Source organism: Aquila chrysaetos, chromosome 11, assembly GCF_900496995.4.
Source record: "Aquila chrysaetos chrysaetos chromosome 11, bAquChr1.4, whole genome shotgun sequence".
In the NCBI taxonomy this organism is placed as follows: domain Eukaryota; kingdom Metazoa; phylum Chordata; class Aves; order Accipitriformes; family Accipitridae; genus Aquila; species Aquila chrysaetos.
In genome coordinates this window covers 3,898,581-3,924,608 of record NC_044014.1, presented here as the reverse complement: position 1 = coordinate 3,924,608, position 26,028 = coordinate 3,898,581, and the positions used below count along the sequence as shown (strand labels likewise).

Below are 26,028 nucleotides of genomic sequence, written 5' to 3'. Positions count from 1 at the left end.
ACTGTACCATCTCTTGCGGCATGGAGAATACAGAATGTCATCTAACAGGAAAAAAAAAAAAAATTAAAAACCCTTTGGGCACTATTCAAGGCACCATTTGCCTTCAAATAGGCCATCACAGCTAAGCTTTTGTCAAATTCAGTGCATAAGCAGAGGCTGGCACACAATTCTTGATCCCCCCACACCCTACGGTGCCCTGTCACCAAGCGTCCACTGGTTTCATTAAGGTTACAGTTATTTGGCACGCCTACAAACCCCATCAATAAGCCCCACAGGCCCATTCCCTTACCTAAGCTACCTAACACGGCAATGTACCAGTCCTTTCTCAGGACAGGGTTGGGACAAGCCAGGTCAGCCGGGTTCCGGGAGCAGTGGGCATGAGCAGGCCCCAGAGGCTCGGCAGCTCCCTGCCACACAGAAACGCACAACCTGAAGCCCGCAGCACCTCACTCCTCGGGTGCGGCACAGAGTGCCGCGGCCGGACCAGCTGGTGGTGGTGGTGCTAGTGCAGCCCCCACCTCAACCACCCGCTTCAGCTCAGCGCCCCCGAGGAGCGGGAAGCCGCCCAGAGAAGTCAAACCCGCGCCTAACCCAGGCGTGAGGCGACCCCGTGCAGCCGCCATCTCCCGCCTCGCCCGCCTTTCTCCTCACGCCTCGGTCCCGCCCCTCCCGCAAGCCCCACCCTCCGCGCTCTCCTATTGGCCAGGAGCCCGCTCTCCCCCACCCCTAACGCCTCTCTGGGACCATCTCGGAGGGAGGGAGGGAAGGAGGGGTGAATCTCGCGAGAAGTTCCCGGCGTGACGCGCCTCCCGCCTCCCGGCCGGCAGCGGGCGCTGACAGCGGCCTGCGGCCCCCGGCCTGCCCCCGCCTCCCGCCCCGCCTGAGGGAGCGTTCCCCCCCCCCCCCCCGCTCCGTTCCCTCCCTTCCCTCCATCGCCCGGCCGGCCGCGGCACCGGCCCCGGGCTGGCACCGGATAAGCGAGCGGAAAATGGAGGAGCTCTGCGGCGTGGGGGCCGCTGCCCCTCTGAGGGGAGACGCGGAGGAACCCAAGCAGGTAACGGCGGGGGGGTGTGTGGGGAACGCGACTCTGCCCGCGGTGCCCTACGGCGGGAGCGGGGCTCGGTCCCGCGGCTGAGGGGGACCGGTGTCCCGCAGCCTCCCCCGCAGCTGCCCGGCGGTGCCGCCGCTGGTAGCCCGGTGCCGGGCGCTGCCGGTTTGACCGCGGCAAGCGCGGGGCTGTAAACACAGCCCACAGTAATGTTTTCGGTTGCCTCATAGGCGTGCATCCACTTTCCAGTTTGGCGAGTTAAGGGAACGCTATTGTCAGGACTGGTGTGCAGTAGGTGAACGTGCTAATTATGATTAAGCCTTAATTGTAAGCAGTATTTCTGTTGTTACGCTTAAGTGCGGTGTGCTGCGTTGTGTTTACGTAAATAGTATCCCGTGGATCTGTTTTTCCCTTAACGTGTATCGGTTCGCAGCTCTTGACGCGAGCGTGACGGCTGCGCGTTTTGCTGCATTTGAAAAGAAATGTGCGGTCACAAGGCTTACTTACAAAGGCAGAAACGTGTTTAGCTTTAATGTTGGTGTTTGTTAGCGAACACTTACTTTCACAAACTTTTGCGGCATTACTGGGAATTGTATTTTGGTTTCGGCCTTTCTGAGTAATTTCACATTCCGTGGGGAGCTGTCCTTAATAGCACTTTAGCCTTGTAACTCCTAAAGCGGAGCATACGCTTGACGCAAGTGTTGGAATCAGGGTAACCGAAATACTCCTGAATGTGTGCAGGAGAAGATCACGAGTGAATGCAGCACTGGCCTTTGGTCGGTTACCATTAAAAACAGCTTATCATAGAGCAAGTCTGATAGTGTTAATTTCTGTTATTTTATAAGCAAATATTTCCCTTTGAAAACTAGGGGTCGGTGTTGTTTCTTGGAGGCAACGAAGTGAAAAGCAGTGCTGTGGTGAAATACTCATCTGCCCCACCGCAAGCAGCGTTTGCTCGTCTTCAGGAGAAAACAGACTTGAAACTTCCACCTGCCAATTGGTTACGTGAAAGCGCTAAGCTGGGACCAGCAGGTACAACCATTCTTGGCAACAACAAAAAAAGTAAACCATTTTCAAGGTAAATAACAGCAGGCCCTATTCTTTCCATGCCTTTAAGAATAATTCTAAGAGTGAACTTGGACCCTATGTAATTCAAGGTATAAAGTACAGACTTTACCATAGCAACTAGCTATTGTTTTTTTTAACCATTCTCCCTCTACTTTTTCATCCTTAGTTCTTGCCTGTATGCCATAATCTTGACTCCTTTGTAAATGATTAATGATATTGGTAATGCTGTTGATTATTTTTTTTCAAGTGCATGTTGACACCTTGCCTGACAGAGTCAAACTGACTTCATGTTCTTTCCTGGTTGGCTGTTGCTGGTTGGCCAAAATCAAACTAGACTGGTTCAGCCAGCCATTCTGCTTCCGATAACAGGTGAAAATGGAAAAAATGTGCTTCCCCTTGAAAGTTACAGAGCCAATTTATGGCTCTTCTCGATCTTTAGAAACTGGACCTGGCTAACTAATGGCAATAGAAATTTCATAGTCATGTCAAGAGTGAATGCAGAAGGTGAAATAAGGGGCAAAACCAAAAAGCAGCGTTAACCTTTTGGTATGGATATTTGTTAAATAATTGGATGAGTTGAGTTCAGAGTGTTTATAAATAGGAGGCTTAAATCCTGCACTGAACAAGCAAATTCACACTAAGTCAAGTAGTTAGTGAAATCTAACAGTTTGTGGAGGGTCTGTGTTGAAATCCTCATAATCTGTTTTAGGAGATGTACGTTTTTGAGCAGAGTAACATGTTCCCCAGGGCTTTATGAATTTTTCCTGTTTATTTTAGATATTATGTTTGTTTGTCAAATAGAGGCTGACAGTTTAATCTCTGTCTCTAGTGTCGGTATTAAAAAGCTAATAGTGAAAGTATAACTTCGGACACTTGCACATGATGTATTTGTTTGGGTTATAGTAATATCTGGTTTAATTTTAAAGAATGATCTGTACATTGAAATATTCTAACTTAAATAGCTTGTAATTTAGAGAGGCATTAATGAGGGTGGATGAAGATACAAGGATGTGTCTGTTACATGTAGGCCGGTTTTAGAAAACATAAATAAGAGGTAAAATAAAATGATGGCTGCTAAAATGAAAGTATTTAATGTACTTACTGCCTTAAAGAGAAACTCTTTGAAAAACTGACTTGTTTTTAGTGTTAAAAAAAAAATTAAAACCTGAATTTCTCCAGTTTCCCATAGCTGTCTTAACAAACACTAAATAGTTCTGATTTTCTTGATTTTAACAAAACTTAAACTACCTCTTAGAATGTCTTGAAATTGGATCTAAGCACTTCCAAAGATATCTTTGAAAAACTTGCAGAATGTAAAAATGAAATGATTTTGTTAATTAACTTTAGATCTAATTACACCTGGTAATTTTTAGCTACACTTTTTTTTTTTTTTTTTTTTTAATGAAGAAATGTTGTGGTTTAACCCCAGCCAGCAATTAAGCACCATGCAGCCGCTCGCTCACTTCCCCCCCCCACCCAGTGGGATGGGGGAGAGAATCCGGGGGAAAAAAAGTAAAACTTGTGAGTTGAGGTAAGAACAGTTTAATAGAACGGAGAGGAATAAAGGAATAATGATAATAATGACAATAATAAAATGACAATACTAATAAAAAAAGAATTGGGATATACAAAACAGGTGATGTACAATGCAATTGCTCACCACTCACTGACAGATGCCCAGTTAGTTCCCGAGCAGTGATCTGCCTTCCCCCCACCCCCCACCTCTCTGGGCCAGCTCTCCCCAGTTTATATACTGGGCATGAGATCACATAGTACGGAATACTCCTTTGGCCCAGTTTGGGTTGGCTGTCCCCTCTCAACTTCTTGTGCCCCTCCAGCCTTCTTGCTGGCTGGGCATGAGAAGCTGAAAAATCCTTGACTTGGTATAAACACTACTTAGCGATAACTGAAAACATCAGTGTGTTATCAACATTCTGCTCGTACTAAATCCAAAACATAAGGCTGTACCAGCTACTAGAAAGAAAACTAACTCTATCCCAGCCAAAATCAGGACAAGAAAAAACTTTCAAAGATTTAATAAACTTAAAAAAACAGGTCTATCTTTAATGTCATACTGCCTTTGTCTTAACTTGTAATATTTTCTAAATAGCTTTGGGATGGCGTATGACTTCATCGACTCAGTTGGAAATGATGTAGATGTTGTGTCTGATTCAGAGGTATGTATAACTTTTTATGTTCTATCATTCAAACTCTTACATTGTATAAACCTTATTTTAAGATATTGTCATGGCTTCTGTCATCTTTGTGTTCTTTGAGAACACGTAAAGATCCTGTAGTGAAACACAAACAGATTACCTAACTTTCACTCTGTCATTTAAGGGAGTTGTGATCACTGAATAAGAAATGTAGAGATAAAATTGTATTTCCTGTGGATTTCTACAAATAATCTTCAGCTAAAGTATGCGGTTTAGTGAATGCAGCACATCAGTCTTGCAATGTAGTTATCTTGTGTGTTTGAAATCGGTTATTTTAATGTGAATTGCTACTTTCAAGATGATTTTTTTTCTATTCTTATCTAGAAGAGATAGATCCCCTTCAACCTTCTTCTTTCCTCTGATTTTTTCAGCTTTTTTGGTGCTGGTAATACTTGTAGAATTCAGATGAGGCTCTTCAGAAGAGGAAACATACATACTCATTTACTGTCTCAGTGTTGATGTTTGGCAGATTTTTATTCAGACTTAGATCTCTGTGCAGATTCCTCTGGGTATCTGACAAAGTGTTGTTATTCCTGTGGTGGAGATAAAGCTTTTAAAATCCAAACCATCCACTTGTATTTTTTGTCACTTTTGAAGTTGCCTGGTTGTGATGATCCAAAGAGAGACCATGTTTAAACCATGTATGTGGTTTATACTGACTACTTTGTCTCTTTATCACGGTCATTCACGTTCTCTGACCTCAACAAATGCAACTTCTTGTAGAATGGCCTTCTTAAAATCACTGGCACTACAAGGTTTTATTTGCCTGCCTGTGCCTCTCCAATTTTAGTAGTGTATTCTTTGCTTACGGTTTCCTGAGAATTGTCTTACAATGCAGTATAATTGTATTGAGTATTATTTCTGTTCTCGTTTCTCCTGGAAGAATATTAAAAAACTTCTGAAGATACCTTATAGCAAGTCACATGTGAGCATGGCAGTACATCGCATTGGGCGGACACTTTTGTTGGATGAGCTAGATATTCAAGAACTCTTCATGAGATCATCTCAGGTTAACCATTTTTTTTTTTTTAAGTATGTCGTATGGTCAAAATGTATTATTTCAAGAATACTATAGCCAGCAAGAAAGCATGTATGTATCAAAATGCCTGAGAATCATATGCGAGTAGAAAAGGTGCTCTACTCTGCAGCAGTCGATTTACCCACAAACTGCATCTGATGTCCTATATTTATGGTATTGTAAGATTAAAATTCCATGCCCCACTTTCCTGTAATTACTTCAGTATTGCTATACTATTTTATTAGTTTTATTATTAATAAGTATTTGTTACGTGTGTAACCTCTTACCATGTATCTGACTTTCTAATGAAGTCAACTTTTCAGTAAGAACGTAACTTTCCTAGAAGAAACATTTTCAATAAATGACCAATTCAAGACTTTAGTTGTGAAGTTATTTTCTGGGGTTTTTTTTGTTGGTGTTGTGGATGAGTATTCATAAGTTAGTGAGGCACTTGGTTTACTTTCCAGATGCTTCTTGATATTCATTTTGTATTTATGATATTGCCTAGACAGGGGACTGGACATGGCTGAAAGAGTTTTATCAAAGGCTGATTGATCAGAAGTGGCAACGAAAAAAGAAGAGTAAAGAACATTGGTACCAGAAGGCTATACTCTCTAAATTTTTGTATTACAGGTAACCTTATGTGTGCATGAATCTTGGAACTCTGCACCACTTACTTTTGCCTGGTTTCTTGTCTTGAAGTAAATGATAAAATTCTGTTATGGTCTATCTTATTTACTGATTTATCCTTATACAGAGGAAATTGAGGGATGACATCAGGAAATGACATGTAAATGTTTTAACAGAATTTGAAGTATTTTAAAGTAAAACTGAAGTATTAAAGAATAAAATAAACAGCATGACTTAATTAACTGCATATCTCAATATTTATGGGTTTGAGGGAAGAACAAGTTAAAATATGCAAGGTAGACTGTGACACCTGCTGCAATTTTGTTCATTGCTCAAATTTGTACAACTTGTTGATATAGCAATCTTTTAGCGTATTAGCAAAGTCATTGTTTGAGAACAGGGCATCAAATATAACAATTCTAGAAAGGATCTGTTTGCATATTGTCGACTGAACTTTTTAATGTTGCTTTGTCAGTATTAATGGTGATGGAGCTGCTCAGCCTGTTCCTTCCACTTCAAAACAGCATCAGGAGGGTCCTGTTTCAGGTGAGAGTGATGAAGCAGGAAGGTCCTCCTGGCCAGCTCCTTTTGAAATGCCTTCTTCATTATCTGAAGATCCAGGTGCCTCTAACCAGGTTAGTGTTTGTAATGTTTTAAATGGCACCTTAGTTTTCGTAGAGACATATATATTGAAAGGTTTTTAAAGGTGCTGCTGCAGTATTTTTTGCTGAAAGAAATGAACTAAGGCCGTAGAAGGACTTGGCAATACGTGCGGTTTAGCTTATGCCAGTGTTTCAGAGCTCCAAATTTCAGATTTTTTTTTTTCTGTCACTGTAATGCTAAATACATATTTATCTATGCATTTTTGGGAAACAAAACATTAGGCTAGGAGTAGTCATCAATGACTTTACCTAAAAGTAGGAAAATCTGATATTCAGAAGGTGTGTATGGAAGCCTAAGGTTTTGGCCTTTCTTCTTAAATCCGCCATTAAAATGAGTCTGTTGTGGCCCTGAATTTATTAGGTGAAGAGGAAAATGAAGATCTATGAAAATGTTTGCAAAACAACTAAGCAACATTTACAACTACTTGCTATGAGATTACACAAGTGGAAGATGAAGGTGTTGCATAATTACTGTCAACAAACTATGATTAGTATTAGGCCCTAATCCAAGGTTTCAATCTGTGGCTAAGCTTATTTATGAAAACTGTTAATTCCTGTGGGTTTTGAGTAATATAATACAGGTATTGATTAAATTTCTGAGAAGTTGAAAGATCTGTTGTATTCAGTCTACATTAATGTAATAATGATGCTATAGTTACACGTAGACAGTATTACCAACTGGTATGCCAAATAATTACTTGGTCAGCTCACTTATGAAGGCTCTAACCTACATTATCCATCAAATTGTAAATGTGTATGTTGCAGTGTGGTAATATGCTAAAGTGGAGAAATATTTCAGTACTTGAAAGCTTTTTGAAAAAGGACTACTTCTCTCTTCCACCTTCTTGAGGAGCTGTTGCCTAATACAGCAGACTGTTTATCATAAAGAAGCTGTTGTGCATTTTTACAGTGTCCTTTAATTTATAAATAAGATATCAGGATAGAAGTTTTACTTCTGGAGACTGATAATCTGGTGCTGACCCTGGGGTAATAAAGAGTTTCTATAAAAACTTTCTGATTTATTTCCAAAGCCTCTGAGAATATAAAGTGCAAATTTTTGGTACTAGGTGACTAGAATGCTTCTTTTCTATAGCGACTAGAGGCTTTTTGTAGTTCAATACATATTTATTTAAAGATGTTAGAGGTAAAGATTTTTTCCTCATATGCTTTTGTTCAGATTTTTTTTTTTTAATGGCCTAACTTTACCTCAGCAGCAGAATCACTCCTTATCCTTGTGCTTTTCACAGGGAAGTGTGCCTCTTGAACCCTCATATATAGTGGGGCATGTGGCCTCAGCCCCCAAAGAACAAAACCTGACTACTTTGTTCAATGACGGGGAAAACAGTCAGGTATGCTATATGTGAAATTTGAGCTCAAACACTGAACCCCCAATTTAATCAAACATTTTAAAATTTGGTCTAAATTGGAACCAAGAGAAAAACTAAGTCCCCTGTAGAAGTAGCTTTTGTGGCATCTGTGATCTCAGTCTTTTAAGTTAATGTGAATGCGTAGCATAGTTCATTATGTGTTGTCTTTTATTTGCTGCTTTTGCTTCTTGCTTTCTCATAATTCCATAGAATGTTATAGCAAACAAGTTTTATACTAGTGATTTATAGACCAATTTTTTTCTCTTAACGAAGGGACTTAAAAATGACTTTGTTCGTAATATCTTGTGGACCTTTGAAGATATTCACATGTTAGTAGGATCGAATATGCCTATATTTGGAGGTGGGAGATACCCTGCTGTGAGCTTGCGTCTCAGGTGAGTTTTGAAATTAATGAAATATATATGCCAGCCTTGACTGACTTGTTGCTTTGCTTCCTATTTAGCTATCTGCATTTTGTTTGACTGACTCTTAATTTTTATGTGCAGTTTAAGGAATAAAATTCATGCTTTAGACTTAAGTGGTGATGGCATTGTAAAGTGCAGGAAAAACAGAAGCAGTCCCAAAGCCATGCCACTGCACTGGGACTTGAGATGCTCTGCTGCTTTTTCTGGCTCTGTAAATAAATCTGTATTTGAAAGTACTGGCAGTTTGCAACCTTTCCTGACTTCAGTGTGAATCTTAAGTGTTAAAACGCTTCTGTACATCTAGTCCTTAATTTCATTCTATTGCTATTTTTATAAGAGGGCAGTAATATTTCTCCTACTGGGATTCTGAGTTTCAATAACTGCTAGTAGGGTGTAAGTACTTAAAACTTTTGACTATAGTAGTTCTAAGTTCTGACTGTCTTACTGTTCGCTTTATGTTGATCACTTGATTACCAGTCTTTCTGTTCCTGCCTATGCATCGGAAAGAATGAGCAAAAACTTGAAACTTGTTTGGTGTATTTGTCATCTTTTCAAGATGCGTCTAGGAATTAACAGTACCTTGCTTTGCAAGGAATTTTGGAAGGTCTAGGAGAAGGCTTGTGCTATAATTAGTTGCAGCTAATACTGATATTCCTTTAGAACTTCTTACGTACTTATTATCTTGGTAATAATGTGACATCTGAAGCTTTTTAAAGTTTCAGTGTAAGTGTGGGCAAAAATTCAAAACTGCTGAGGGAATGTGAGTGTATTCTACTGGAGAGATCAGTACATCTGTTTTGTTTGATATGACTCATTGTTTGCCTCTTTATAACAATTCACAAATAATTGTTTTGGTATCCATCCACTCTCGGGTGACTTAAATCTAAATTCTGTTAGTAAACATCCCTAATTTTTTCTGAAGAGTAAGTAAAGACTTAAATAATACTAGAAATATTTGGTTTTAGGGATAACAACAAGCCAATAAATGTGCTAACAGGAATTGACTATTGGTTGGACAACTTAATATGCAATGTACCAGAGCTTGTGATGTGCTTTCATGTTAATGGAATTGTTCAGGTAAGTCTGGCTCTTTGCATTATGCCTAGTTAAGCCATTCTTCAGTTTCTGAAATTGCTCCAGTTGTAACAGATCTCTTTCTAATCTTAAGGCTCTCACAAAAAGATTACAAAAATCCTTTATTGCAGAGTGAGAAGCATCTATGCAGCTTGCAACAGTCATCCAAAAATACTGCGGTGGTTTTTTTTTTTTTTTCCTTTCCATGCATGCAAGATTCCTCCTTCACCTGATATATGAGTGAAGGCAAAAATAAAAAATGTAGCAGCAGAAATACATCAGTTTCTTGCATCTTAAAATCCGTAGTGTTCACTTGCCAAGAAAGATGTATGCTTTTTAAACTTTGGTTTGTTTTTACTATTTTACAGTAGACCACACATACCAGCTTTCTGTTATACCTGGTAGCATATAGTTGCTTACTAGGCTGACTAGGTTTCATTGAAGTGATAGCTAGATGTTGCACCTTCACCACTTTTTTTTTTTTTCCACCTTTTGTTCTCCATTTACCATGTTTGTCACAGAAGTGAATCCTCTTTAAAGGTTTTATTGAGTAGTATAATCAAGATGTGCTTGCTTTTAAAGTAAATCGTAGAAATTAACTCAGTTTATTATGACACTGTATCATAATAGTAGCCTTTGTTTCTTTTAGCCATTGACACTGATCTGTAGATTTTGGGAGAGTAGGTGGCAGAAAACCCTCCTAATCTTGAGCTTTAACATATATTTCTTGCAGAAATATGAAATGATAAAGACTGAAGATATTCCCAATTTGGAAAACTCTAATTTTTCTACCAAAGTGATAAAAGATATTGCTCAAAATATCTTATCTTTTCTGAAATCAAATTGCACCAAAGAAGGACATACTTACTGGTTATTTAAAGGTAAGTAGGTTTAGATCAATTTGAAAAGATTTGTGTTCATGTCACGTTGATTAATGAAAGGTCTTACCTTCCAGCAAGTGGGAGTGATATAGTAAAGCTCTATGACCTAACCACCCTTTGTGAAGAGACAGAAGACAAATACCAAAACCCTTTTACAATGCCAGTGGCAATTCTTCTATACAAGTGAGTTTTTATAATTTTTGCTGTAATACTTAGTTCTTGGTGCAGTTGTATTAAGAATACAGACCAAAAATTATGATGAAATGAAAATGCATGAAGTTAAAATCTTCCTTTACACATAAGCTTGGTAAGCCTCAGTCTCACTAAATCAAAACAGACTTTCTCGTTTTCACCATTTCTCCATGTAAACTACACTCTTGCTGAGTAAGTTTTGTAGACCCATCCTGAAGTTTTGGAGATCTACATTTGCAGTAGTATTGTTTAAAGATTTTTTTTCTTCTTTTTTTTTTTCTTCTAGCACAAAGAATTTATCCAGGGATTTACTATTTTGTTCAACTTTCTTTTAGAGTTGCTTGCAATATGATGCTGAAGAAAAACCAGAACAAGAAACACTATGGCACTATCAGAACATTGCTCCTTAATTGTCTTAAGTTATTGGACAATGGCAGACATCCTCAAGTAAGAATTACGTGTTTTCTTGTAGCTTTGTGTAAATATAGTAGAAATGCCGTCATTGTAATACGCCTGGTAATATTTTGTGTGGTTCCTCCTCCCTTTGCAAGGGAGAGAATTTAAATTTATTTATAAACTTAGAAATTGATTTATGTTTAAAGAAGCCCCAGACTTTTTTCTTTTCTTTTTTTTTTTTTTTCTTTCAGTAAGTAGCCTTCACTGACCATCATTGCTGCATGAGTCTTCTGTCCTGCTCTAAAAAGGAACTTGTCATTACATTTGCTCTTTTGCTCTTGTTCTCAAAGAGCCTTTTTGTGTTTGGAAGCTGTACAGACACTGAAGCCGATCTTAGCTAGACACTGTAAAATGTGAATGTAAGAACATTTTTACTCTGAAGGTGGCTGAATGTTGGACAGGTCAACCAGAGAGGTTATAGAGTCTCCATCCTTTGAGATACTCAAAGCCCGACTGGATGTGGTCCTGAGCAGTCTGCTTAGAGCAAGGGGGTTGGGCTAGACAATCTCCAGGGGTTCCTTCCAACCTCAGCTATTCTGTGTTAGGTGGGAGATTCAGAAAAAGAACCTCAAACTCTTGATCTGTTCATTAGACGACTGCATCAGCCATTGGTACCTTGAGATGCCCTGCACTTTCAGCAGGAGTAAGAAAAGTAATGAAGAGGAGATGAAACTGTATTGACCTCCTTTATTCCAGATACTTGATTCTGGTCCTTTTCTAAGAAAAACAGGAATCCAATTGCTCTGAAAGACAGTAGTTTATTAAAGTTTAGGGAGGTAAAGAAGGTGTGTGTGTCTTAAATTACTACTGTCAGGTGTGGTAGCTTCCTTTTTAGTTGCAGAAGATAATGGAGTGTGCTGCTTTCTTGTTGGGTTTTTGACCGAGTCTATTCACAATCTCTTCCTTGTCTTAAATTGAGAAATCTGTAGGTTCAGAATGGTTTAAGGAAGTATCAATGCGTTTAAACAAAAAAGTAAACTGGGATACTGCAGGAGGCTTGGAAGTTGATTGGGCAGGAGCTGCTTTATGCAGGCTATGGTACATTAACACGGTAACTTAACGTTTTTACTATTTATAGGCAATGCATCATAAATTTCAGAAAGAAATATCTATACTGAAACTGAAATCTCATCCAAAGTATAATTTAATTTATGTGTAAGTGGTCCAGATTTAAGCTGTTTTCAACTGAAAAGTGATCCCAAAAATGTGATGTGAAAAATCTGAACTGTATTTAAAATGGATTACAAGAGGTGACATGGCATATATTAACTAAATTAGTAAGTATTTTGTAGATTCTTTCCAGCAGCGCAGGGGGACGGGGAATGGGGATTGTGGTCAGTTCATCACACCTTGTCTCTGCCGCTCCTTCCTCCTCAGGGGGAAGACTCCTCACTCGTCCCCTGCTACAGCGTGGGGTCCCTCCCACAGGCTGCAGTTCTTCACAAACTGCTCCAGCGTGGGCTTCCCCATAGAATCACGGCCATCTTTGGGGGGGCCTCCACCTGCTCCAGTGTGGGCTCCTCCCCGGGCTGCAGGTGGAGATCTGCTCCCCCGTGGACCTACCTGGACTGCAGGGGGACAGCCTGCCTCACCGTGGTCTTCCCCACGGGCTGCAGGGGAATCTCTGCTCCGGCGCCTGGAGCATCTCCTCCCCTTCTTCTGCACTGACCTGGGGGTCTGCAGGGCTGGGGCTCTCACATCTTCTCACTCCTCTCTCCAGTTGCACAGGTTTTTTTCCCCTTCTTAAATCTGTTCTCCCAGAGGAGTTGCCCCCATCACTGATGGGCTCAGCCTTGGCCAGCGGCGGGTCCGACTCGGAGCCAGCTGGCATCGGCTCTGTTGGACATGGGGGAAGGTTCCAGCAGCTTCTCACAGCAGCCACCCCTGTAGCCCCCCGTTACCAAAACCATGCCATGCGAACCACATACAGTAACCATGCTGTCCGAAATAGAGGGCTTCAGTGGCATTAAATTTAATGTCTTTTTTGAACAGTCAGAAGTAGAGAGGATGTTGGGACGCAGAAGAAAGGAATGTGATCAAGAGCTGCCCCTATTTATTTACTTTTCTTTTAAAGGGAAAAACCAAAGCTGTCTTGGGCCAAGGTGTCTGTATTCCCAATTTTACCTTTACACCCTCACTTGCAAAACAGGAGATGAAGACCTTGTAAGGTGGGGGGTGAAACCAAGTGTGGGCAAGTTTGGCTGCAGGGGCTCCACGCACATATACAGATAGTTGACAACATACTGTCTGCAGTGGTTTGTTTCTTAAATATTGTTAAAAATTCAGTGCTAAAACAAACAGTCGTACAGTGTGTGTGTGTGCACGTGCATGTACAGGCTGTATTTACAGCTTATCAAATATCTACTTGCATGTACTGTTTACTCCTTATTGTAAGACAAATTATATTGCTGCTGCCTCTCAAAAGAAAAATTTAACTTGAAAATAAAACACTACTTTTTTCTCTTATTTGAAAAGATTATTGCTTCAGCAAACTACATGTTATCAGAGCTTTTTCAGTTGGATGAACCTAAAAAAGAAGACAGTACAGACTTCCCTATAAATGGAAATTCTGATGAAAGTTATAGCGAGGAAGAGGAAGAAATGCCAGACAGTGATGAAAATGGTTCTTACAGTAACAGTTCTGATCCACCAGATGACAATAAAGCAGTGGCTATAATCAAATCTGTTGGAGAGTTATCGGTACCAGAAAAATACAAGTCTGTTCATCGAATACGTGTAAGTGAAGTCATGGATTTTTTTTTTAAGGGTTTCTTGAAAGATTCAGTTCATGTAAAAAGGTTTGTTATTGAAATTCAGTTACCTGTTAGTTTTGTCTTCAGGTGAACTGAAGCATGAGGCAGTGGGGAAAGAAACTTTTCATGAGCTGCTCATAAAATTTGAGGTCTTTGAATTTTACAGTGTAGCAGGTTTAATGTAGATTTTTCTCTGCTACCTTGCACGTGTCCGTTGCGGCATGATTCTGCATAGCTGGCTACACAAAAACTATTCCTGTCGCTCTAGCAGAGAAAATATTGCCAACTGTGGCCACGTGTATGAGCTGTAGATGACCGCAAGTTTGTGTGGATACCTAGATTATTTTAGTATTTTTTTTCCTGGAGCAATATTAATGTTTGGGTTTTTTTTTTCTGAGAGCATCAGCTACTTCATGTCCACAGAGTTAGTCTTTGATTTCCTTCTTTGATTTGTGTTTCCACGGTAACTGGTCAGAATACAGCAATTTGACTCCTTAAAGTTCTGGTTATAGTTAATTTTAAAAGAGAGATGGAGCTTTACTCTGCACATGTGTGTATATTGTGTCTAAGGGGACAGCTGGGTGCATAACCATAAGTATATCTGAAACTTCATTGACATAAAGTGCTTCATAAACGAATCAGCAGATGTGTAATACTGCTACCTTCATGGCACTTTCTGTGCATTATTATTGAAACAAAATAGAGGAATATGAGAAACTGGGAAGATCAGTGAAGAAACTGTTCATAGAATTTTACTTTTGTTCTGGTGTTTTGTTTGTCTTACCTATATAGGGATATGATTATGAAATGACTCTCACTGGTGAAAAGCTAAACCTTTTTTCTAATGTCTGTGCAAAGAACAAGATTTCAAAAAAAGAAAAAATTGTAACTCTTGTTGCTATCTTAATTTCTAACACTTCAAGGTCCATCAGCTGAAAATACAACAACTTGTACAGGTGCAGAAGCACTCAAATTTCCCCTTTCTTCTCCCCCTTCTACTCTATCCCAGAAGAAAACAAAAATACACCACCCCTACCCTTTCCCCTGCCCCCCCAAAACCCCAAACCCAAGGCATTGAGTTGCTTAAAGGTGATGAAAGTGCAACTTGGATGTATAGGCTGAGGAAGTGGTTTCTATATAGTATTGAATCTGCTTGTCTTCCTGGGTCTGCATCGCAGACCATCTGTGGATACTTTTGTAATTACCGTTATGGAATAGCATCATCTCATCTCTTCTCTTCTTTGCATTGTCTTTGGGATTACCAGAAGAGACCAAGTGTAGATGACCAGGTATATGAATTGCTCACTGACATAAAGGAAAGAAATACTGTGACACTTCATAGTGTAGAGTTCAGTTCCCTTAACAGGTTTTCTTAACGCTGTCTCTCATTTGTATCTTCTAGCCGGTAATTTTGATGTTTCACGTGTTGAACATTTATTTTCTTCTTATTTCTTCCCTGGCTGCCCCCTCAATTGAAGCCTAGCTGTGCATTTCCTGTCTGCCATGGCACCGAGGAGCGCTGCAGGCTAGTGCTCAACTATGTCCTGGAGGTAAATTTACCATCAACTTTCTAATGATGTTTCACCTAGTACCCAACTCTTGATGTATTCTGTATTTGCTAGATATTGCTTTCAGGGTGAATTAAATGATTTCTTCTTGCAGGGCTTGAAGTCTGTTGACAGCAGTGTTAAAAAAGAGGGTGACCTTCCTGCAGCTGACCCCAGCACACCAATCCCATTGAAATATGAAGATGAATCCACCAGTGGTGGTCCCGAGTGTCTGGAAAAACAGATGGCATTATTTTTAGACAAAAGTAAGTTGTATTGTTGTGCAAATAAGACATTTCCAGTGCCAACACACACTGCTGCTACTTTATTTTGATTGTCAAAACAGTGTACTTAGAAGTCACTAATTACACTATTGCATAAGCAAAAGCAGTATACTGAGAATTGGAGAACAGTCTGTTCCTTTTTAAGTATGAAAAGAATAGCTCATTTGGGATATTTTTGCATATCAAAGCATCCTTTATTAGTAAACACATAATTTTACTGGACCCTATTTAGATATGGCTTGCAGATGACTTCCATAAGGGCTTAGTATTTTGGAGTTTGGTATGTGGAGCCCTGTAAGTTGTGTGGGTTGTTTTTAGAACAGTCTTCATTCTTTTTTTGTGACTTGGAAGTTTTGTGGAAGAACTTCTTACTTCTGGCAGTTTTTTCTGCTACATTATGCTTGCTTCTGAACTGCATATAAAATGCTAACTAGGATTTTGTTTTCTTTCTTGTACCTCTACAATTGTGGAAGGAAGCAGAAAATAAAAGATGTTTTGTTTGCTTAAATACTCAAACTCCAGAAGTTTCAGACTATAGTCTGTATTTTATTTTTCTCTGGAGTGCCGTAGACTCTTCTGAAGGTAGTAGAGTTCTCTGCAGGGCGAGAAGCCCTGTAAGCATAACTCAGAAAGAAATTTAAGTCTTCAATATTTTTACAATTCTTTATTCTTTTTTCCTCCCTTCCCCCTTTGAAAATCTCTAAATAGTAAGCAAGTTCAGTTCCGAGTTATTCATTTAAGTGTTCTCATGTTTCACTTCCAATTTTGTGATTGTGTCTTGAATGTCAATGACCTGGAGATGTATGCATACTTCCTTAGTTTTTATCAGATATGTGACCACAGAATTTAACACCTCTGTCAGAAAGTTATATTATATTGAGCTTACATAAATCCTGCACGGTACTGTTAATATGGACTGTGAGACTAATTTTTACCAAGACTTACTGAGAAATTTTACCTAGGTCAGCTCAGCAAGAACAGTGTGCTTATTTCAGCTCTCCTGCAGCCAGGCTCTTGTCTTCTGCCTTCAGAAGAATTTGGAACTGATGACACATTGCGGCTGCTTGACAGCTGGCAAGGAGAATGTCCGCATGCTAACTTTTTCTGTTTAGAAACAAGTGTTTCCTGGGGGATGTAGGAGGTAAATATAGCACAGATCAGAAAAAAATACTTTGGTTGATTTCTGGAGCTGTGCTGGAGTTCTTTCCTGAAGTAGCAATGGTGCTACTTGCTTAGGTCGTAAGGATTGAATTCAACCTAGAGAAAAATAGTTCAAACAGAAGGGAGAAACTTTTGCTTCTCCACTGTGTGGGTTGGTTTGTTTCCTGTGATGCAAATTATGTAGTTTCTCTGCTACATGTGTATGTTTACATAGATACAGAAAGGATAAGTGCTCTTAATTCTTGAAGAGAACTACTTCTGATTAGTATATGGGTACAGTATATGTGCATTCTGTGTCTTCAGCTGCATGAGGTGTTACTGTATTAGATTTGTCTTTGTCCTAATGTAAACATGTAGTTCTTCTATAACTTACTAAAGATAGTGGGCTTGCAAGTCAGGCCTTGTAGGTCCACCTGTAAACAAGAGATTCATTTCTGTGTGCAAATATTGTCAGGACAAAATTCTGTCCATTGGTACACTTAAACTCAGTGGCCTGTTCTTTCTGGTTCCACAACTGCTGCAGCATTGAAGAAGGAACCTTCATAATCTCATGGTGAGAATGTCTTGAAATGAGTGTGAGACAGACATTGGGTTTTCTTGTGGGAAGGACTGGGTTATCCAGTTCCTCCTGTGCTGGAGGCTAAACCCACAAATGGAGTCTTTCTCACTTTGAGACTGTTCATACGGAAGCAGAGCATGTATCCTAAGGATTTGGTGGAGAACATGACAAACTATGCCTGTGGCTTTCCTGTTCTTTTCTACTGCTACCTAACGGAATAGTCTTAGTTTTTGAAACACAGGTGCCGTGGCTGTTTAAAGTGTGAGAGGTTAGCTGCATTGTCACTGTGCTTACTGTGTTCGAGCATCCCACTATCAGGTGGAGTACGTGGAAAAGTTCCAAGTAGTGGGTCCATTTTGCAGATGAAAAATGTAGTGGCAGACAAGTTGGCATAACTCTACTTGTGCAGAGCTGTAATAAGGCAGTTTACATTCTGTCTGTATGCTGATGAAGTTGTGTCCAACCTCTGGCATATGTTATGGAGATGAGATTTACTGATGAGGTTCTGTTCCATGTTACAGTGGGCTCATTTCAGAAGGGTAAGCATTGCAGTCAGTCAGGAATGATTCCTGGATCGTGGCAATATAAAATGAAACTCCAGCTCATTCTGAAGTCATCAAAGGCTTATTATGTCCTATCTGATGCTGCTATGATTCTACAGAAATATGGGAGAGCATTACGATACATCAAGCTGGCTTTACAGTGCCATGGTAAGTTGCTAGAATGTGTTTGTCATCTGTACCATTGCCTGTATAAACCTTTCATGATATCAAATACTTCTCTTGTGCATGATTTATCCTAGTGGCATGCAGTGACAAGTCTGACAACCGTGTGTTTAGTTAAACTAAGTGTCTAGCTCATTATTCAGCAGGGAAGTCTGTAGTAAGAATAACTCCTGTCACTGGTAGAAAGGTGCTCCCATTTTGACAGATTGGGAAACTTAGAGTGCAGATTTGGAGCTTCAGAGCATTTGAAGCTGGGAGAGTCAGTCCTGGTGCCAAGACCAAGACAGTATACTGTGGTCTAAGTGCTATCGCTGCAAGCAGATGTTTTTTGTCTGGAAATGCCTGGTGGTTCCCATTTCATTTAAATATATTCCTGACTCAGAAATACCAAACTTGTTCATCAGCTGAATTGGATACTCCTCTAAAACGAAATACATGTTCAAGTATTACTGAGGAAAACGAAGGAAGGAAAATCAGGCTGTTCAGAATATTACTACCATAATGAGAATAACTAATTAGAAAATGCCATTAGCTTAGTACTGTAATGCTGCTATTTTGCTTCAGTATTTGTAGGGCTTGGGGCGGGAGGAGGCTTATAAAGCAAGAGTGCTTGATCTTAACACAAAGCATCAATATGCTTATCAATAACTCAAAGCATTCTTCAGCTTTCAGTCTTTTAAAGACTTGAGAATCAAGTTTAAACTGTACCTTGTGGAATTTAATTTTTCATGCTATATCTCATTTGAGTTAATCTGTAGAAAGTTGGTTTTCCTTCAGTCAAATCTAAGATTAGCATTTGTAATTACCAGATTCACTGCTCATCTTGGTCAACATAGCTGCTCTTTTTCAAACTGTCAGCTGTGTAGAGCAACTATGACTTTAAAATAGGTTAGTTCTTCTTAGAAGAACATGTGTTGTCTGCATACAGAGAATAAGTGTGACAGGTTACATAAAAACCGATTATATTGTCAATCTGTGTCAAACCTTTTGATGTTTAATTCTTTTCTTTCCTGCTCCCTCATCCATGGAATTTTTTTTCTAATAGATACCTACTGTTGTCTCTGCGCCAGCATGCTTCCTGAAGTGTTAGTATTTCTTTGTCAGTGTTTAACCCTTTGTGGAGATATCCAATTAATGCTTGCTCAGAATGCAAACAACAGAGCTGCATATCTTGAAGAGTATAATTACCAGACAAAAGACGATCAGGAAATATTACACAGTCTTCATAGAGAATCCAGGTGCCAAGGTATGATATTGATACAAGATAACTGCCATAATGCAGTTATGTGACAGACATAAATAATTTTCATTGTGCTTCCTCAAAACCATGCACTAGTAACATTTCTGGAGGAGGGTTTATTAAGCTTCAGTTCTATTTTCTTCAGAGAAAGCTTATTGTGCCTGTCATACGTAAGGAGGTTGTCAAGATATTGTATGACATGCCTAAAGCTGTAAAATAATGGGAGACATTGTTTAAGTAATGGGTAAATTTTACTTATCTGCAGAAATTGTGGGATTGTTCTGACATGGTTGTTATACTTGGTCATCTTTTTTGGCATTTTCCTCTAGACTATCATAGATGTAAGTTTGTTTGGAAATACTGTTTGACATGCAGGCTTTGCATTTTGTTTCTAGTGTTTGCCTGGGCTACAGATTTGTCTACAGACTTGGAATGCCAACTTTCTGTCAGCTGTAAATGTTACGAAGCAGCTTATGAAATTTTACTTTTCAGTAATCTAAAAAACCAAAACCCAGAGCAGCATATACAGGTACTAAAGAGGATGGGCAATATCAGGAACGAGATTGGAGTGTTTTACATGAACCAGGCTGCTGCAGTGCAGACTGAGAGACTGGGCAAGTATTCTTTTTTTCCACTTCTTCCTATTTCGCGGAGCTACAATAACGATCATGTTCACTAATAGTGCGAGAAATCTTGAGTATTTCTGATTACAAAGATGACATTTAAAGAACTTAGTAGTAAATACTTTTCTGTAATTGATGTTATGCAACTTTAATGTCCATTGTAAATATTTGTCTACAATAGATTTACTGTGGCTTGTACATTGTACTTAATTGAGCCTAAACTGAATAAAGGTATCTATAGCTTTGGAGAAATTCTTTTGAAGTGTGTAGAATGCCCTCAAAACTTTAAACCAACTCAGTTATAGAAGGGAAGGCATGTTGCATTCTTGATGTGTTCAGTTTAGCCCAGCATGAACAAGCGTAAACTTAATTTAAACATAAGAATAGTTTCAGTGAAGTCAGTCTATACATTTTTTGGTAAGTAAATCATTGGAGGCTTTGCTTTTGGGTTTTCTTGGGTTTTGTTTTTGGTTTTTTTTTTTTCTGTTTCTTTGGGTTTTGTATTGTTGTGTTTGGGGTTTTTTTGTGTTTGTTTTTTTTGTGGGGGTTTTTTTCTTTGTTTGTTTGGGTTTTGGTGGGTTTTGGTGGGTTTAGTTTTGTTTTGTTTTGTTTTGTTTTTAGGAAATGGAGGTTGCCTAAGGGCAACCTGGTAGGGTAAGGTGTTTGGGTTTTTGTTTTTTGAAAGCAAAACCAATAATGTCTTGTCTACAAGTGTCATGGTTTAACCCCAGCCAGCAGCTAAGTGCCATGCAGCCGCTCACTGACTTTGCCCCCAGCACCCAGTGGGATGGGGGAGAGAATTGGGGGGGGGGGGGGGGGGGGGGGGGGGGAAGTAAAACTTGTGGGTTGAGATAAGAACAGTTTACTAGAACAGGAAGGAAGAAAATAATAATAATAACAATAATAAAATGATAATAATAAAATAATTGGAATATACAAAACAAGTGATGCACAATGCAATTGCTCACCACTTGCCCAGTTAGTTCCCGAGCAGTGATCTGCCCCCCAGGCCAACTCCCCCCAGTTTATACACTGGGTATGATGTCACACGGTATGGAATATCCCTTTGGCCAGTTTGGTTCAGCTGTCCTGGCTGTGTCCTTTCCCAACTTCTTGTGCCCCTCCAGCCTTCTTGCTGGCTGGGCATGAGAAGCTGAAAAATCCTTGACTGTTTAGTAGCAACTGAAAACATCAGTGTGTTATCAGCATTCTTCTCGTACTGAATCCAAGATATAACACTATACCAGCTACTAGAAAGAAAACTAACTCCATCCCAGCCGAAACCAGGACAGCAAGTAAGAGTTTTATATGAGCTAGAACAAATTAGATGCTGGTGGTTCATTGTAAACAGCTCCTGTCTCCCAAATACTGGCTTTTTTCTGTGACCTTTGTCCAATTAATATTTGAAGGATTTGGGGTTGGACTTTTAATTTTGTAATTTTTCATAATCTCTGTGGTTTTGCAGAACTGCTATTTAGCTGAAGTCAAAGCTCAAATACTGAATGTCACTTGCCTGTAAAAGTCACTTTTTACTTGTTTCATACTGTATGTTTATAGAAGTAACTGTGGTACCCAGAATATTACTGTGGGGAAAAAAAAACCCCAACTATGTTTATCCTGTTAATTTACCCTGGGTTTTGTCTGTCATGTTATCACAATTCTTTTGAAAGTATAGTATGCGTAATAGTGCACTTTAGGTATTAAGATTTTAATGTTTGAGGTTTTCTTAAGAGTATTTAACATGAATTGGGTCTTCAGAATCATTTACCACCCTTAAACTCTAAAATGAGAAAAAGAACATAATGGAAATGTTTGTTCGGTATCTTTCAAGAATTTGAATGAGGTGGTAAGCCTTGTGTCTTAACCTTAGTGAGTAAAAATGTATCGACGACAGAGCAGCAACTCTGGAAGAAAAGCTTCTCTTGCTTTGAAGAAGGAATTCAGAATTTTGAGTCAATTGATGATGCAACCAATGCTGCTCTGCTGCTGTGCAACACGGGAAGACTGATGCGAATTTGTGCTCAAGCGCACTGTGCAACTGAAGGTGACTTCAAAAGAGAGTTTTCCCCAGAAGAGGCGCTTTATTATAATAAGGTAACATGATACTATTTTTAGAATTGCCCGTACCCTAATATGCCTTTTACCGTAGAACATTTGTAAATATATTTGTAAACATCTGTAAGTCTTGATGCAATAACTTGGGATACCTCTCCTGCTTTTATGTTATCTTAATCCTTGCTGTATAGGCTTCAGTATTGTTGTTGAGGTTTGCTTCCATTGGTGTGTTATATGAAATGCCGTGACTTTCAGATCCTGATGTTTAACAGACTGCAATACCACACAGAAGGCAGACAGAAATGCATGGTCAGGATTAAAGTTATGACCAAAACGGGTGTAAGGAAAATGCTGAAGAAGGCTCAGACAGATTATTTTGGAATGCTTCCTTGAGAATGATTAAAGCGGTAACCATGTGTGTATACTATTTTATAATCTGTAGGCTGTTGACTACTATCTGAAGGCATTAAGATCGCTGGGTAAGAGAGATGTGCATCCAGCTGTTTGGGATTCTGTGAACTGGGAGCTGTCTACTACATATTTCACTATGGCAACTCTACAGCAGGATTATGCTCCGCTATCTCGAAAGGCTCAGGAACAGGTAATGAAGAGCATTCGTGACAACATCTGGTAAAATACGCTATTGTCTTCCTGAAAAACTAAACAGTGAGCAAAATTGATATTGGAATAACTTGTAAACCTTCATTAGATTGAAGAACTTTTGTGAAGTAGTTCTTGCAAACTATAAAATGTTTAGTCACTTGTATTTTCAAGGTTTTGCTTAATGAAAAGATAATGCCGCAAATAGAGATTTAACCCTTACACTTGCACATAGTGGTGTTCTAGTTTCAAAGTAATCACACTACGCTTTTTTGTTTTATTTTGTAGATAGAGAAAGAAGTTAGTGAGGCCATGAAGAAGTCCCTGAAATACTGCGATGTTGATACAGTGTCTGCACGACAGCCTCTCTGCCAATACAGGGCTGCAACCATCCACCACAGGCTTGCTTCAATGTACCACAGTTGCCTGAGAAACCAGGTATTAGTACAAACTTTTGTTTTTCTGTATAGGTTCCATACTTAACATGTCCAATGTATGTGGAGATTGATATTTATCCTTCTACCTGTAGTTGGGGTATATTTATTTAAAGGATTTAACCAAAGAAATATGAGGTGGTTTATTTGCAAATCATTGTGAAATATAATGTTACTTTTAAGAGCAGTCTGTCTTTTATAGAGTGTATTGAGCTTTATGGTTCTGTCTATTCTAAGTAGTTCTATTCTCTCATAACAGAAGCATTGATGATAAATATTTTCTTTGGTTTGGTTTTGCATCCGAGCCACTCTTCTGATATATAAGCAGACAGCCTTCTGCTAGAACATTAGCATATGATTTATTAACACCTTAGTGTAGACTTGCATGTCGCTTTCTGATTTTTTTTTTAATTTTTTTTTCCAAATTACTATTCTTTATGGTTAACTTAATTCAACTTGGTGTGAATTTGTTAGCATTAGCTATGAAATTACAATAGCTTCAAAGATGACAGGCTGGTGATGTATTCTAGGAATGTGCAGACCTTTAGATGAACCATTATGAAATGAGCTGGGGAACAATTGTTAGTACCTCATGTACCAACATACGCAGGTTTTTTTCTAATGGTTACCTCATGGACATACAAATTCTCTGGGATTTACTATGTACCCTACTTTGAGTGCAGGTTGGTGATGAACATTTGAGGAAACAACACCGAGTACTTGCTGATCTTCATTATAGTAAGGCAGTACGACTCTTCCAACTCTTGAAGGATGCACCCTGTGAGTTTCTTCGTGTGCAGCTGGAAAGAGTGGCATTTGCAGAATTCCAGATGGCAAGTAAGTCTATCTCTGTCTTACTACAACAGCTTTCCAAAGTGCCATTATCTATTTAATTTCATTTTTAGATAACTTTGTATATGAGAGCAGGAGTAATCTGCTTCTCAGAATAGAATTTTCTTCAAGAGAGAAGAGACATTTTTATCTTACCAGTTTTCAGTTGACTAGGACAGTACGTGCTTTTCTCATGAGAACTCTTGAAATCTTTGGATGGAAGAAAAAGTACAATCCATAACATAAGCCAATTGTGTCCTTTGTTTTTACTTTTTTTAGGTCAGAACAGCAGTGCTGGGAAATTAAAGACTTTGTTTGGGGCCCTAGATATAATGGTGAAAGCGAAGGGTGCGTTCCAGCTCATCAGAAAGGAGCTAGTGGCAGAAAGTGAACAGGTAAAAAAAAGTCAAGTGGTCTGATTATCTGCTCCCTTGTATCTCTTGCATTCATGTAAAACTGGTCATTTGGCAATTAAGTTATTGCTTGGTTACTTTTCAGTAGAGCTAGTTGCTTAAATAGTGTGGACAGGGTTGTCTTCTAGCCTTTAAGTGGAAGTGGATAAAAAAAATTACTCTAGAACATGATCTGGAGATGGATTAAAACATGTTTGTATATGGATGTATACTGAGTGACTGTCTGAGTGAATGGGTTTCTGTGGAACTCTGTATTATCCCTTAGAAGTCTTCCTAAAGAGCTTAAGAATGTATGTACAATACAAATGGGGATTGTCTCTACATAGTATATTTAATATTGAAATATTAAAGCGTGGGAGGTTATCTGTAGCTAGTTTTAATAGGTTCTTGATGCCTATATTACTTGCAACGTATGCTGACACGTGTTCATCCCTTGCTGACAATTTAAGCAACAGATGTCGTAGTCAAGTCCATATTTTCTTGACATTTTTATAACTAAATACTCCAATATGTAAGTACAACACAGGCAGTTGGCATAACTTGTGTACGGTGTGGATACGAGCTAACTACTGAAGCCTCATAAACGGGGTGTCATAGCAGTTGTGATGTTGGTACCACTCCTGTGAAGAGTAAGCTAACCTGCAAGTGTGGTTGTATGACTTAACTGCAGTGCATTTTAATGGTGGGGTTGAGTTAAATGGTTTCTGTTTTCCTCTTGTAGAAAAGCAATGATAAAAGTAGTGCTGAGAATGTGTCACCTAATGATTCCCCTACTGGCCTTAACAAAGAAGAAGTATTGAAACTGCTTAGTATTTTTGAGTCCAGAATGTCATTCCTTCTCCTCCAATCCATTAAATTGTTAACTTCAACCAAAAAAAAAATTGGGTAAGTTGAACCTAGATATGTGTGCGTAGATGTGATTCTCATCCATAAATCCATACAAACTATGTACACTTAAGCATGCTAGACAGTGTGATAATTATTCTTTTATGGAGGTGACTCTTCTGTGTGGAGAAGGAGCCGAGATATGCCTTGATTGTCTAAATTTTGCAAGTTTTCTATGTTTTTGTGTGCAATTGAGGGAATGACCAAGAAACATCTTTACTGAGTGTGTCTAGACAGCTTTTTTCTCTCCTCTTTCACGATAGCAGTCCAGGACTGAGCGAGGACAAAAAAGTCAGACTTGAATGGCTATATTCAGATAGGAAAATAATAGTTTGTAATTGTCGTCTGAAATGCATGGTACAGTTATGAATCACTGATGCTTTATCATGCTCTGTGATATCTAACTTACCCTTTAGAGGATATAAATCCTATGTCCTTCACAGGTATAAATTCATACACAAAGCAGTTTAACTGGTACTGCTGTAATTTTGCTGGCATACTTCCCATTGACTGTTGGGGTTTTTTTTAATCAAAATGTTTGTTCAGGGAATGAGGTACATGTATATGGTGTCCTTTATCTTAATTGACATTGGTCTTCATCTGTGACAGAGCACTTGAAAGTTAGTGGGGGAGAAACTACTGTGTACTGCTGATCTTTTGATATATCTTGATGATAAAATATATCAGTGACAGCATAGTTTAGCAAGCAAAATACTTCAGAATAAATGTAGGCACATCAGTAACGCTGTAAACAGAGAGGAATGTATATGGGGAAGATACTTGTGGGCGTTAAAGAATTTTTCTAATGCCTAATGGAGTGCAGTGAAAAAACAATCTTCTATCTTGCTGCTGCGATTGAAAACAAACGTGGCTTCTCCTTT

At 39.1% G+C, this 26,028-nt stretch overlaps 1 protein-coding gene across 5 annotated transcripts in view; it reads left to right on the top strand.

Moving 5' to 3' along the window:
• The first annotated feature begins 847 nt into the window (after positions 1–847).
• EDRF1 (erythroid differentiation regulatory factor 1) overlaps positions 848–26,028 on the top strand; it is a 28,153-nt gene continuing 2,972 nt past the window's right edge. Inside the window, exons 1-24 of one of the 5 annotated variants that reach the window (XM_030030752.2) lie at positions 848–1,054; positions 1,918–2,126; positions 4,227–4,293; positions 5,216–5,341; positions 5,859–5,983; positions 6,456–6,615; positions 7,890–7,991; positions 8,283–8,404; positions 9,400–9,511; positions 10,242–10,389; positions 10,464–10,572; positions 10,917–11,028; positions 13,513–13,773; positions 15,269–15,340; positions 15,453–15,603; positions 17,863–18,051; positions 19,112–19,312; positions 19,702–19,920; positions 21,800–22,023; positions 22,427–22,585; positions 22,873–23,022; positions 23,702–23,855; positions 24,129–24,244; positions 24,984–25,147. In XM_030030752.2, coding sequence (XP_029886612.1) covers positions 989–1,054; positions 1,918–2,126; positions 4,227–4,293; positions 5,216–5,341; positions 5,859–5,983; positions 6,456–6,615; positions 7,890–7,991; positions 8,283–8,404; positions 9,400–9,511; positions 10,242–10,389; positions 10,464–10,572; positions 10,917–11,028; positions 13,513–13,773; positions 15,269–15,340; positions 15,453–15,603; positions 17,863–18,051; positions 19,112–19,312; positions 19,702–19,920; positions 21,800–22,023; positions 22,427–22,585; positions 22,873–23,022; positions 23,702–23,855; positions 24,129–24,244; positions 24,984–25,147 — 3,518 coding nt within the window. In that variant the 5' untranslated portion in view covers positions 848–988. Of the gene's footprint in view, positions 1,055–1,916; positions 2,127–3,628; positions 3,648–4,226; positions 4,294–5,215; positions 5,342–5,858; positions 5,984–6,455; positions 6,616–7,889; positions 7,992–8,282; positions 8,405–9,399; positions 9,512–10,241; positions 10,390–10,463; positions 10,573–10,916; positions 11,029–13,512; positions 13,774–15,268; positions 15,341–15,452; positions 15,604–17,862; positions 18,052–19,111; positions 19,313–19,701; positions 19,921–21,799; positions 22,024–22,426; positions 22,586–22,872; positions 23,023–23,701; positions 23,856–24,128; positions 24,245–24,983; positions 25,148–26,028 lie in introns of those variants that run through there. The other 4 variants (XM_030030754.2, XM_030030755.2, XM_030030757.1 and 1 more) reach the window with 4 other exon arrangements.